The sequence below is a fragment of the Hevea brasiliensis genome, chromosome 1 (assembly GCF_030052815.1).
Source record: "Hevea brasiliensis isolate MT/VB/25A 57/8 chromosome 1, ASM3005281v1, whole genome shotgun sequence".
Taxonomy (NCBI): domain Eukaryota; kingdom Viridiplantae; phylum Streptophyta; class Magnoliopsida; order Malpighiales; family Euphorbiaceae; genus Hevea; species Hevea brasiliensis.
This window is the reverse complement of record NC_079493.1, coordinates 111,600,767-111,615,141: the sequence shown is the minus strand read 5'-3', so window position 1 is coordinate 111,615,141 and position 14,375 is coordinate 111,600,767. Positions and strand designations below refer to the sequence as shown.

General features: G+C 30.2%; 1 protein-coding gene and 1 long non-coding RNA gene across 2 annotated transcripts; one reads left to right on the top strand and one right to left on the bottom strand.

Annotated features, from left to right (window-relative positions):
- The first annotated feature begins 2,148 nt into the window (after nt 1-2,148).
- LOC110653498 (glutaredoxin-C5-like) lies at nt 2,149-2,891 on the top strand. The gene has a single exon (XM_021809175.2). It carries the CDS (start codon nt 2,196-2,198, stop codon nt 2,565-2,567), a length of 372 nt encoding a protein of 123 aa, XP_021664867.2. The 5' UTR covers nt 2,149-2,195; the 3' UTR covers nt 2,568-2,891.
- A 5,508-nt stretch (nt 2,892-8,399) lies between these two features.
- Nucleotides 8,400-13,994, bottom strand: LOC110653536 (uncharacterized). Its single transcript, XR_002494584.2, has 3 exons — nt 13,879-13,994; nt 9,907-11,470; nt 8,400-9,797 (listed from the first exon to the last, which is right to left on the bottom strand). It is a non-coding gene; the product is annotated as an uncharacterized LOC110653536 (long non-coding RNA).
- Nucleotides 13,995-14,375: the final 381 nt, after the last annotated feature.

Below are 14,375 nucleotides of genomic sequence, written 5' to 3'. Positions count from 1 at the left end.
AAAAACATAGTAGCTTTAAAATGAGAGAATTTATACTAAAAATAATTTAAAAAATCTATATTTTTTTCTCAACTAACTTTTCATTGAAAGTGAACACAAGCAAATGGAATATGTCATACTATTTTTTTTTTTTTATAAGTAATTTCTTTTGACTTAACTCATGAAAGAAAAAAAAATAATTGCATGGTTTAGTGCCTAACAAGTTAAGGTGGTATTTAAAGTGTGAGGCACATGAATTGAATGAGATTAAGCAAAAGAAGAAGCAACAGACAGACACAAGACATTCCTTATCACAATGTCCACACAATCTCAGTCAGATCCCAATACCAATTCTATTTCTATTATTCTAACAAAAATAATTTCCAAATTCTTTTTTTTTTAAATAATGTTCAAATTCTGTATTTTAAAAGTTAATTTATAAATTATTTCATATAATTATTATATGTATAATTAATAAATTTTAACCGTTACGTGAAAATTTACTATAATCAATAATTATAATAAAATTATTTTACAATACCTTATATTATCTAGGGATCTTCTATCTATAAATATACATAATTCACACAAGAATTATTCCCACACAAATAGGTGATGATATATATATATATATATCTTGCAGGTTAAGTTATTGAATACTTAAGAATGGGGATAAGGAGTTGATATGTATAGGATTCCTAAAAAAGAAAATATTCTTTTTCTATGCTTTTATAAAGATTTCTTTCATATTAAACATTAAAGAAACCGTCCAAATCCAAATCAAAACATGCCTTACATAATTAATTATAATCAAAAGGTTATGAGAATGTTCATTTATTCATTACATCAATTGCTTGCAAGCCTTACATGGGCAAGAATGTAGGCTTATTCAGCGTTATTGTTAAAACTATTATTGAAAAAATTAATTTTTTGAAATATATTTATTTAAAAATATTAAAAATAATTTAAAATTAAATATAATAAATTTTAATTATAAAAATATTAAAATAATAAAATATTTTTTTTAAATTATTCTTTTAACAGCATCTAAAATAATATTTTTATTCAGAAAAATAGTTTGAGCTCTCCAAATTCAATGCCAAATAGGTACTATGCCAAATAACATTTCAATTTGAATTTTTTTTTTTGTAATCCTCTAATTTCAGCATATATATCTTATACTTTTAAGAGAAGAATTTACCGTTTATGAAAAATTGATTCATGATATTAAAATTTAATTCTAAAATCAAATTTTAATCAATAAAAAATTAGAAAAGTTTAACATAATTACATTGGATTAATACATTTATTATTTAATATAAGAAACTTAATTGAGTTTTTAGATTATCATCTTAGTAGTGAAGTTTTTACTGCCCATATATAATAAGTTTAGAATTTTAAAATTTAGCTTATTTTCTTAAAACTTTTGAATATATATATATATATATATATATATATATATATATATATATATATATATATATATATAATTTTGAAATATAAATAAATAAAATAAAATAAAATGAATGTAGCAGTAGTAGGGCCGACAACAACTCAACGAGGACGGCGACAGCCACTATTAACCAACAACCCTCTTCTGATAAAGCCTGTTCTTCATGTCTCTCCTTATTTATATATTTATCAATCAATTTTACTTTTTATTTTTTTTTAACCAAATGCTAAATAATATTTTGGTTTTTTTATTAATTGCTTTTCTTATTTTCTTGTATTTTTGGCTGGAAACTGGAAGGTGTCATCTTCAACTGCAACATCACAAACATCTTAAAGCTTCACCAACCCTTTTACTCTACAAAATCTCTTTCTATGGCATGCGTTGAGTCGCTGACGACTACATGACCGACCAACTTTTTCATGACCAAAATACCCCTCGTTTTCCACCCCATTGCAGCAGTCGCACTACTTGTTTGGACCCTTTTCTTCTTCTTCTTCTTCTTCTTCTTCTTCTTCTTCTTCTTCACCTCTATCTATAAATAACAGCAATTCTTGCATTCACACCAAAACATTCACTTTCACCTTCACTTACCCAAGACTACTTCAGAGAAGTTCACCTTCACTTACCTAAGACTATTCCAGAGAAGAGTTGTTTAATATATATACACACACACACACCTTGGTTCTTTCCATTTCTTGCTAGCTTCTGCTGCTGCTGCTGCTGCTGCTGCTGCCTCATTGTCTTTCCATTTCTTGATAGAAAAATGTATCAGACGGACTCATCTTGGGGGTCTTATTTGCCACCAAGAAATGTTGGTGACCCATTGGAACGCATAGAGTGGTTAGCCTCAGAGAATGCTGTGGTAATCTTTAGCATAAGCACATGCTGCATGTGCCATGCCGTAAAGAGGCTCTTCTGTGGTATGGGGGTGAACCCAACAGTGCATGAGCTAGACGAGGACCCCAGAGGGAAGGAGATGGAGAAGGCTCTCATGAGGCTTCTTGGGAGCTCATCTGCTGTTCCTGTTGTGTTCATTGGTGGCAAACTCGTGGGTGCCATGGATAGAGTCATGGCTTCTCATATTAATGGTACTCTTGTGCCTCTCCTTAAGGAGGCTGGTGCTCTCTGGCTCTGATCATGATATGACTACTCTATAGAAAAAAAAAGAAAAAAAATCTTTATAGCAAAGAAAGCAGAGGAAGAGGAGTGGTGGTTTTGCGAGTGATCTCCTCCATTTTGGATACTATTAATTACTGATTTTTTTTTTTTTTCCTGCTTTTTTATTTTTTTTTTGGGTTTGTTGTTTTTTCTGGACCTATTTTCTGCAAATGGGTCTTTTGGCTTGCCTGTGTTTTCACTAATCTGAGTCTGATCATAGAAATGTAATTGCTCCCTCCTCTGTATAGATAGAAAAGAGAGGGAAAGCCCACTTATTAGTTTAGCCGCTCTATTTTCATTTCCTGCCTTAATTTTCTGTTGTGGTGTGCAGGGCTGAGCAAAATTCGGTTCAAACTGAAAAATTAAATCGAATTGAGTTAATTCAGTTTAATTGATTCGGTTTTAAAATTTAATCGGTTTGATTCGATTTTACATTATAAAAATTTCGATTATTTCAGTTCGGTTTTGAAGAGAAAAAAATTGGTTAAACCAAACAGAACCGAATAGTAATTATATATTCAAATCGAACTAAATCGAACTGAATTGATTTTTGAATTGATTTATTTTTATGAAAAATTTATGAATTATATTTAATTTTATATATATTAATTGTTTAATTTCATTGATTAATAGTTATTAGGTTTAAACCAAAGTCAAAATTAGACCAAATAACTTGAAAATCAAGTCTAAATTAAAAAATCAATTAAAAATCAAAATCGATAATTTAAATCAAACCGAATCGAAATAAAGCAATTCGATTCGATTCAATTTTTTACCAATTTCGATTCGGTTCGATTTCTAAAATTTAAAATTTAATTTTTATAATTTAATTCGATTCGATTCGATTCAGTTCGATTCGAATGAATGCTCAACCTTACTAGTGTGTGTGACAGGAGTTTAATTAGTGGTTCGTAATTATATAATTTCTCCTGTGACAGTGAGTGCGTAACTGTACACGAGAGAAGAGGACAGACAGAGCAACGGCGTCGTTTATTTTTCAGATTAGAAAAATATTACCTTTTTAACTGAAAACACAGCTATCACCTTTTTAACAGCTTTATAAAAGAGTTTTCGGACCCCCACTTCCGAATTTTCGCCGGGAAACTCGCCAATGAAACCCCACATCTCCTCCTTTATAAATAAAGATTATTAGATACATTAATATGCAAATATGAATTCTTGCATTTCAAGGCCTTTAAGGTAACAATACAACATGGGTTTAGAAAACAAAACAAAACAAAACTAGGAGGCCCAAAGATCAAGCCCAGTACAAATAACCCATAAACAGAGACAGCCCAATTCAACCTCACCTAAAGAATCCTAAGCAAAGAGCAGCGCAGCCATCAACCCCCGCAGCATTCGTATGTCCTCTGCTTCAAGCAAGATCACCAATTGGGAAAGAAGCACGTCATCGACGACACCAAAAGCTTAGAATGAGAAACCGAAGGAAACCCAAAGGACCATTGGTACCTAAAACCCAGTAAGCATCGGATCTCCAAGTCTCCACAAACATAGCAAAGCTCAGGAAAGGTGACGCAGCACTTCTCACCGGCATCTCAATCTTATCTAGCATTTAGGGTCAGCTTTCAACAAAAGAGCAGAAGCTTTAAACTCCCCGAAGGTTACCAACGTCGCAGCAAGAATATCCCTTCCCAACAAGCAGAGAAAAATCTCTAGACACAAACACTCGAGAAAAACTGCAAAACACAGCTCCCCTCAACCAGACCTCCGGTAAATCGCCCTCACCATTGAAGATTCAAGTCTGCAAACCAAAGCCTTGACTATATATAAATGTTGAGAAAGTTTGATTTTGGCAAGGGTGGATCTTGCCATGTCAAAATTTCTGAACTTTTGAACACGTCAGCTTATGCCGATAAATTGTAGGTGAGACAAGGTTTATATGAATAGGAGATTATTAAATATACCCTAAGCATATAATTGTAATATTTTTTTATATAAATTATAAAAGATGAATTTCAAATGAACTAATTATGTCTTTAACATATTTAATAAATATTTAATTAAATGTTTTGAACATTAAAATTGTAGTTTCACAGAGAAAAAGATTGATGGATTAGTGATTCAATTAATAAATTAATAATTTGATTAATAAATTATTAAAAATTATTACATAAATTATTTTTTTAATTAATTTTAATATTTATTAATATAAATAAATAAATAATTACAATTAATTAAAAATTTTATATAAAAATATTTGAATATTATAATACATAAAAAATCTATAAATATCTAATTAATTATTTATTTAGTATTTATGAAATATTAAATATTAGTTAAAAAAATACATAAACATATTATTTTATAAACTTTATTACATTATATATATATATAAGTCACGATCCAAATTATAAGCTGAACCAGCACTAGAACTGGGATTGGCATAAAGCTCCCGAAACTCGTAGTAAACCCAACTAATCTCAAACTCATCCATGAAACCCATATTTTGAGCCCAATTTCAAAAAATTAACCGGGCAGAGTCTAGCCATAATATGGACCATCTAACAAGGAGTTCTCAACTCACCCCACCTGTAATCTCAAAATAAAACCATTTGGGAAGCTCAACTCACCCTTACAATCATTCACAAATCAATATAAAATCAACTGAGAGTCCAACTCTCTCATCCAACAAGCCATCCATCCACACATTTACACATACATAGATTAGTAAGTTTACAACCCCAAAATAATTAATAAAGTCCCAAGCTAAATAAAATGGTTCACACATGCGGAGATCTAGAATTCAAATTTAACGATACGAATTATGGAAATAGAAATTAATGGACCTGCGATGAAGAAAGTAAGTTAAGCACAAAAATAAGCTATCCTGTAACTTGAAAAAATAGGGTGAACATGAATGAACATTCGACTCATAAAATAAGATATTGATTTTACTTATAATTTCTATAACTATCTAAGTCTAGTACATCATAAGAGTGAAATGCAACATCTTCACACATTTTCAAGAAATCAAGTCATAATCACATCAAAGGCACACACCCATGTGTCACATCCATACTCACACACACACATACACATATATATATATATATGGGAGCTGATCCCCTATACAACTCTTTTAGTTCCAACCTCTACCAGTGAGATTAACTCAAAGCTGTGCCTACGCGACTTAACCATAATAAGGATCGAGTCTCAGTGAGTCAAGTTCCAGCCACGTCTACCTGTTCTACCTATATCTAAATACACATCAACTCACACACACAGCTCTAGATCTCCATAAAACAACAATCACAGCAATATCATAAAAAACAAATGCAATATAAGACGTGCGTCATTTTTACTATATACATATTTGTATAAGTGATGAATGAACATGCCTTGAATATATAATAATATTGAAATTATAAATAAAATTAATATCCATTCATAGATTAACCGGAGATCACTACAACGGCTGGGCAGAGGAGAAGAGTTAACCCGAATCACCTAAACAATTACATTACAAACTGATCAATATTTATTAAAACAAAATTTTGAAGAATCAAAGGACATCCTATATTTTATAAAAAATCTGGCAGAGTTTTTCCTATACTTAAAACCTACCCAACTTGTAAAATGATCTAAATAACACTTTTAAAACACATCTTTTATATCCACATCTCATCAACATCATATGGCCCCTCTGGATCCATCAAATCAGTAAAAAATTATATAATTATATGTAAAATAATTATTTAAAAATTTGTGGTGTTACAATATATATATATATATATATATATATATATATATATATATTAATTGATTTTAATTTTAAAGACTTTTTATAAAGTTTTAAATTTAATTCTCTTTCTGATATTAAAAAAATTTTTATTTCTATCAACCGATATAATTGATTTAATTAATTAAATCACATCAATTCACATTTAATTGATCAGGTTACTTGTTTGATTATTATAAGCCCAAATTAATTTGAGTCTGATTTATCACTGTGCTTTTGCAGCTCTACTTTGGAAACCCTATATGACAATTTCTCTATAGGGCCCCCTGTCATTGGGTCAGCCCAGCTCAGAACTGGTAACTTGGTTCATTAATTTTGTTTTTAAAGGAAAAAAAAAAAAAAATATATATATATATATATATATATATATATATATATAAATTTATATGACAAAAAGAAAAGGTAGGAGATTCTCATTAAATTTTTAATTATTCTAAATTTTTTTATAGCCCAGGTTTCACCTGTTACATTGATCTCAGATTGTAGCTTCTTGCCTTACAAACATCCCCATGTTTGTTTGTCCAAACACTTCTCTAAAATTCTCTTTTTGTTTTATTTCTCACCGCTCACCACAACTTAATTAGTTATTCAAGAATTTGAATTCTTTTTTGACATATTATACTCAACAAAGGATTTCTTCTACCGTTTTAATAGTTGTCAATTATTTTATTAATTGTTAGTTGTTAAACATTAATTATTAGTGGTTAACAGTTTACATAAAAGTATTAGATAAAAATAACTATTAAATTAATTATTAAATATAAAAAAATTGGTATCAACTTTTTAGTCTTAATCAAATATTAAACACTATTTTTAAGGGTAACATTTGATTATCGAATCTCTTAACCTCTAAATATTAATATAAACATTTATATCATTGAACAATATAAATAAGAAAAGTAGTGCTTTACTCATGATTAAAACACTAAATGCCAATCTTAACGAAATTTAAAAGGTCTTTAATTTCTTGATGTTTGCTAAAAAAATTTATAATTATGCAATTTAAATCAAATATAAGTCTCAAGTTGAGTATTTAAGGTGTGGAAAAAATAAAAATAAAAATTAAAATTAAATGTTAGGCATATCATTTTTTAATGGATGTAGAGAATTAGTCTCTTTCAGAAAAATGCATATATATATATATATATATATATATATATATATATATATATATATATATATATATATATATATGTTGTTGAACTTTTATTTCGATATATTTAAACATTAAAAATTTATTTTGCAATAAATATTTTCCTGGAAATTGATATTAAAGGGAGATTTGGATTTTGGACAAATTAAAAAAAAAAATAGATATATATTTTTTATTATAATTTCTTAAAAATAATTCTTAGCATTAAGCAATAAAATTATTTTTGTTAAAGTAATGAAAATAACTATATCATAATTTTATATTAAATGATAAAAAGGATATCTCATGATTTATTTTTGCAGTTGAATATAAAATATACAATTTCTTTTATTGCTTAAAATTACTAGTTATTCTATTTGGCGAATAAATTAAAAGGGAAGAGTCCAAGTTGTCCAAGACACATGTGGGCTCAAGGGATACCCGGTCCATGAAAAGATCGAACCCAACCATTTTAGACTAAAGAAAACAAATTTATCAGTTTAATTATTTATTATTATTTGCGCCTTTTTGAGTTTAAATGATAAACAAAATTAAAAAAAAATGATAATTTCCCGTAATTTAAAACATGAAAGATGATGGCTCTGTTGTTTTATTAAAAATATTTTTTATATATTTAAAGCATTTAAAAAAATAAATTAATGAAAAACTCATATCCAAATTTTACTAAAAATTTTAATATATTCACAAGCCTTTTATAAATTTATCAAGATTTTAATAAAATATAGAGGAACTCGGGGCTTAAAATACTGTCGTTTGCAATTGAAAAGGTGATTCGGCTTAAATATAAAATTTTATAAGAATTTAATTTAATTTATTTATTTTAAATAATTTTTATGTTTGAAAAGAAAGAATTTAATTCTTTTTAATATAAAAAAGTTTTCAATTTCAAAAAAATATAAATAAAACATAATTGTGTAAAATTCCAATCAAGAGCAAAGATAAGTTGATAAGCTACATCAATCTCTCCTTCAAATGTGTTTGGTTTTGTGAGGATATGAAATTGCAAAAATTGTGCAAAAACTACATAATCTGCTCCTCAGTTGGACTGCAAATGCTCTCTGTTCATGGCAACTCTTGTGAAGCATTTAAGTCCCGGCCATTTAAAAGCTCACATGAGCAACATGAATCCCTATCCTAAAACAGTCTCATCCTCTTCAAAAGCCTTTTTATCCTCAACAATTTACTTCACACCGCCAACACATGCTACTGAATGCATGTGCAATAAATTCAAACAATGAACATATATATATATAATTCAACACTTGATTACCTTCACAAATCATATAAACATACTCACTAAGTAATGATTTGGGCTTCAATTTGCATTCTATGGTTAGCTATGAGTCAAGTAGTACTCACAACACAAGAAACAAAGGTCCAAGTCTTCCCTTAGCTACTTTCCTTTATTTTCTCCCTTGATTGAGTATCAACCTCCATATTTGTGAGTCTATAAATGCCCTATAGCTTCTCTTTTTCTGTGAGCTATCCTGGAAAAGGAAACTTGAAGCCCCACATCAGAAAAGTCCTCAAAAAGGAAGATACTCTTCCTACCCAACTAACTCCATATGTGCCAAATGACATTCACATGTCTTTGTTTCTAGTGAAAAAGATAAATATCCTGTAGCTTTTGTTTACAGTTGGATCTCCACCAAGCAGCAACTCTCTCTCTGCTGCTTATCCACAAAACAGAACTCATCTTCTACAACTATATCATAATGCTTTGATTGCTATTCACTAAAATCCAACAGTTCATTGAGGTGCCTATCTGAATTTTCCCCCCTCCAATCTCCCAAATTTTTGCTGCCATGAATCCAGTTATTCTCTTGTTTCTTTCATCTTTGTTTATCAAGTCATTATCTTCAAAGGTTGACCCAACCAAAAGCTATGCCCATATCACTGTAATGGGTTTTGTTTATTGTGACATCTGCTCCAACAATAGCTTCTCCAGACACAGCTACTTCTTACCAGGTGATTAACATCCAACAACCCACAGCTACTTCCAAGCTTTATTAGACATATTTTCAGGGAGATTTCCATATGAAATAGAAGTTAATACTTTTTCATGTGTATAAATGTCCAACCAGGTGCAGGAGTTAGAATAGACTGCAAGTTCAAAGCAAGTTCACCAAAGATCATAGAACAAGTATCAATCTCAGTAAACAGAACCACAAATAGGCATGGACTCTACAAGTTCGAAGTACCTGCTGTTGATGGAATTGCATGTGCAGAAGCAGCCATTGAATCTTCCTGTGAAGCAAGCTTAATGTGGAGTTCTTCCAAATCATGCAACGTTCCTGGATACAAATCCACATCAGATCAGATAGCAATCAAAGCCAAACAAGCCAATCTCTGCATCTACAGCCTTAATGCATTGAATTTCAGACCATCAAAAATCGATCTTACCTTATGTGGAAATTAAGAAGAAATAAATATTTCTGCAGTTCTTTCCACCTTTCATCACCTATATGTGGCTTTCTTCTAAATGTCCAACTTTTCTCTTTGGACTCCCCATTCTATTCCTTCAATCCCGTCTTTCCTTCAAAACATGTGCAATTACCATTACAATATTCTCCCCAGCCCATCACAGTGCTCATGATTTGCTAATGCAGTATCTTGGGATCTAAATGTTTCTTTTTTTTTTTTAAATTATATAGTTTTATTTTGTTGGTCTTTTTTTGTTCAGGCTCCAACTAGGTCATAAAATGACTATAGTACCACCAAGTTAAAACTCATTAGTTTTTAGTTGGTTAGTTGCAGCTTATACTAACGAACGTCTGAATATTTTGTGCACTCTAAGGTTGAGGAATGCAGACAAACGTCACTGCTCTCAGTTTCTCCCCACCCCACGGCAGCACTTCATGAATTTTTAATCATTCTGAGAATTGAACAAATCTAAGAGCAACACATGATGTCCAGCTCCAATAAAGTTGAAAAATGCCCTGCCTACAGAAAAATTACTAGAACCCCAAGACATTTAGTAAACTAACACTTGAATCTCTAATGCATGAAAAATATGCATATTAGTCCTTGACCAAATATTAGTGAGTAATTTGAGACTTTTAGTGTTCTTGAAGTGTTTAATGAAATAGAAAACAAGGGACTAAATATAATAAAACTAACATTTAAATTGGAAAATGTAGTTGAACACTTTTAACTTTTTCAGTTAAAGACAAAAATGTAGTAAAAATTTTATATTATAGTACATCAAGGACTAAAATGTTGTGTTCTGGGAGAATCATGGAAGGTAAAGTGCACATTTGTTAAACAAGAAGTACGAAAGCATTAATTACACTAGCTTTTGGAGGGACTCAAGTAATTTTTGCTTAATGTTTACATCTCCAACTCTTGTGGATCCTATGAAAAAGACACAGTAAGCGGCCTTGCCCTCCTAAAAGACAAAAGGATAATGGAAATATCATACCATAGGATAAACTTCAATATTCAAATAGCTAAGAGCCTGAGACTGCAAACAACTTCAACTACAGTGTGGTTTCTAAGATACGACATGGCAGCAAATACACAAAATCACAAACCCCTAAAGATCAAACCTAACAGAAAAAACAATGTCAGTACAATAAGAGAATACTAAGAAATAGATGGAAGGGAAACATGCTGAGAAAAAAGTCTGCTTCTGGGCTGAAGACATTTCAGCTCTAGGTGTCACCATTCGTTGCTTCTCCTTGTCCCTTTTTGATTTGACTGTCCAGCTGCCCTATAAAAGGCAACCCAGGATAAGTCATCACAGCCGCCATTTCCTCTCTCTTCTGCACTTCCTATTCTCTTACCCCTATCCCATCTGCACTTCCACTTCTCCAGTTGCAAGATGAGAACTTTACCCAGGCAAGTCATGGTTTACCCCTTATCTTTTCCAAATGAGTAATCTTGCCTAAACAATGGTACATGGTGGACCAAACCAACACACACATTGCATGTGAGTCCCAAATTATTTGTGTCTTGAGAACATGGTCTAGACAAGTTTTAGAAAAGTCAAATGTCATAATTAAGGATTCAAGAAACAAATATTTCATCCCAAAATAAACCTACAAAATTAAGAAAATGGGTGAAACCAATTCTTTCTTTTTTTAAATACATTTGCAATCAGCATATACTCATCATACCTCATTGCCACATGAACCAATAGTTCTTTGCACATCAGAAGAAGTCAGATGAGCATGCATACGACCATCTAAACTTGATGGTCATATGCAAGTCATGTGACTTTTCCTGTAATAGCAAAAAAATAGTGGTTTGTATGTTGGAGAAGGTTGATGAACATATTTTGCTCATTTTCAAAAATGACAGAAGTAGGCACCCACAAAGGCAAGTCATCAAAATGCAAAACTACTTTTCCAGAAACAAATGCAGACAGCTGAGACAACAACAACAACAACTAAGCCTTAATCCCGAACTAGTTGAGCTATGCAATATGGAACCTTTTTCACCAAAAAGACAAAAAAAATGAAGAGATTCATTTGCTTTTTGATTAACACTCCATTTGATTTTGAAATCTGCATCTCATGTCAAAGATTAACTTTACTTGCATACAATTTTTAAAAACAAAAATTATTCAGTTAAAGCCTTGTTAAACCAAACTTACATCTTTTTGAAAATCACAAGGAATAACAGTATCCTGCTAACACTATTTCTTATTGCCTACAGAAAGTGCCCTACATGCATTTGTAGCTCAGCTTTTCAGAGTTGTAACTGCATGCATTTTATAATGGAAGAGGAAAAGTCACTGAAAAGAAATGAAAATATGCCTTTAAAGGAAAATTCAAATCTTAAAAACAGTTCCAATGCATACAAGTTGAACAAGAGGATATGGAAATAAACCAAGAAATACTCCATTTTGATCTGATCATCAATTCTATGTTAGTCAAACCGAGAATAAAATTCCATTACAGCATAACACACACCAAAGGGCATATTATAGTCACAAAAAGGAATTATAGATCCTAGAATTAAAATAACAAAATAAGTGGCAGAATCCCATCTCCCTACATTTTGGCAGCATATCATATCAATTGATAGATACAGCAAACTGATAAATTGATTGCATTAGAAAAAGTCGTATTGACATGCAAATAATTGCATCTATTGCAGTATCATAAGTAGACATCAGTTTTGTTCATGCGGAGGTTTAGCGTATCCCAAGCTACATTATCTCACGTTTTCATGAACAATGTTCAACGCTACTTACAATGGATGGCAAGGTTGGGGTTTCACAAAAATTTAGACAAAGGGAAAACCACAATCACTGTGCTCCATTTGGATTCATGGAGAAAGTAAGATACATAAATATGAATTTGTTCTTATATGAAAATGAGCCATTAACTCTTAAATTAAAATGATTTTTTTGTATAATTGCAGCAATCAATAAGCATTTTATGACAAAAAGGAGTAGTGATACATGGCATGATCTTCCTTAAATGCTATATATATGTAAAGTAAAACCCTGTATGACCAAAAGAAAAATTATGCTTGAAACTATAACAATTTTAACACACACACACACACACACAAATATAAAACCCATATAAATAACACACGATAATTTAGTATGGGATGGACACGGTGATTTAGAATAAGATTAATATTTTCTCTAATGTTTTTCCATTTAGTTTTTAATACTTTTCATATGAAATTCCTTCTAACTTATAAAGCATAATAAGAATTCCATGAACTGAAACAATTTTAAAAATCAAACCCAACCAGAAAAAATATATATATATAAGAAATATTAATATTTCGTCTTAATAAAAATCACGTTTAGCAGAATGGGAATGCCTTGAATGGGAAATGACAATTGAATTTTCACGGATATGCAAGCAGTGCACCAAGCATAAATTTTCTTTTAGCTAACCTGGTTTTTTTAAAAGTAATTACATTGCATTTAAGAAATCCCATCCATGTAAAAATCACTCTCTTTTTGGCATAAGGGATAACAGTTCTCACATGAGAACAAGCTTATAACAGCCAAACCCTTTTAAATAAGCAAGACAGCAATCGCAGCTTGCAACCAATAAGGATTTCAAATTGATCGAAGACAAAATCGATCACTCCCATTGGCGCAAAACTAATTTACTCCTAATCCCTAAAAAAAGTGAAGCTATAGAGTAACTTCAAAGCTACAAGGAACTCAAAACTCGGACCTAAAATTACTGGAAAGTTTAAAGATTCAGACTTTGAAAAGAAGATCCTTATAATAAAAGCTGAAACGGAGAACATGAAAACCAATGAATTTCAGTTAGAAGACAAACCCAATTCGCGAAAGAGCTAAAAATGCAAAACCCACTCATCTAACAATTAGTTGATGGGAAGCTATACATGTAGCATGACTATGAAGAATGAACGAGTGTACAGTTATACAATGACCTGCGCAAAACGACCTTTCCTTATTTCCTTTGTCTTTGATTCCCTCTCCCCACTGGCATCTCGCTCTAGTTCCTAGAATGGCTCTGCAAACTAACAAAATACTGATATATCTAGGTTTTGTTTCGGTTTTCAATTAATAATAATAATAATTTTTTATTTTTATTATCGGTTGAGTTACTTTGATTGGGTAGTCAAACTAACCAAAAATAATTAAAATTTTATTAATTAATATATTAATTATAATTTTATTAATAATATATTATTTATAATTATCATTTTTATAATTTTATGATAATATTTAATCTATAATTATTATCTTATTAATATTAAATTATATTTATTATTTTTTATAAATAAAAAATTATAAATATATTTTTATTAATATTTTATTAAATAATTAATAATATAAAATATATATTCTTTTTAACAGATCGAATATTTTTTATTTTAATTAATTTCTATTCTTTCTTAATTTTAATTTAATCTTGTAAAGCTGA

Excerpts from the sequence above, each read along its gene's own strand:
- LOC110653498 (XM_021809175.2), top strand. The coding sequence starts at position 2,196 with ATGTATCAGACGGACTCATCTTGGGGGTCTTATTTGCCACCAAGAAAT.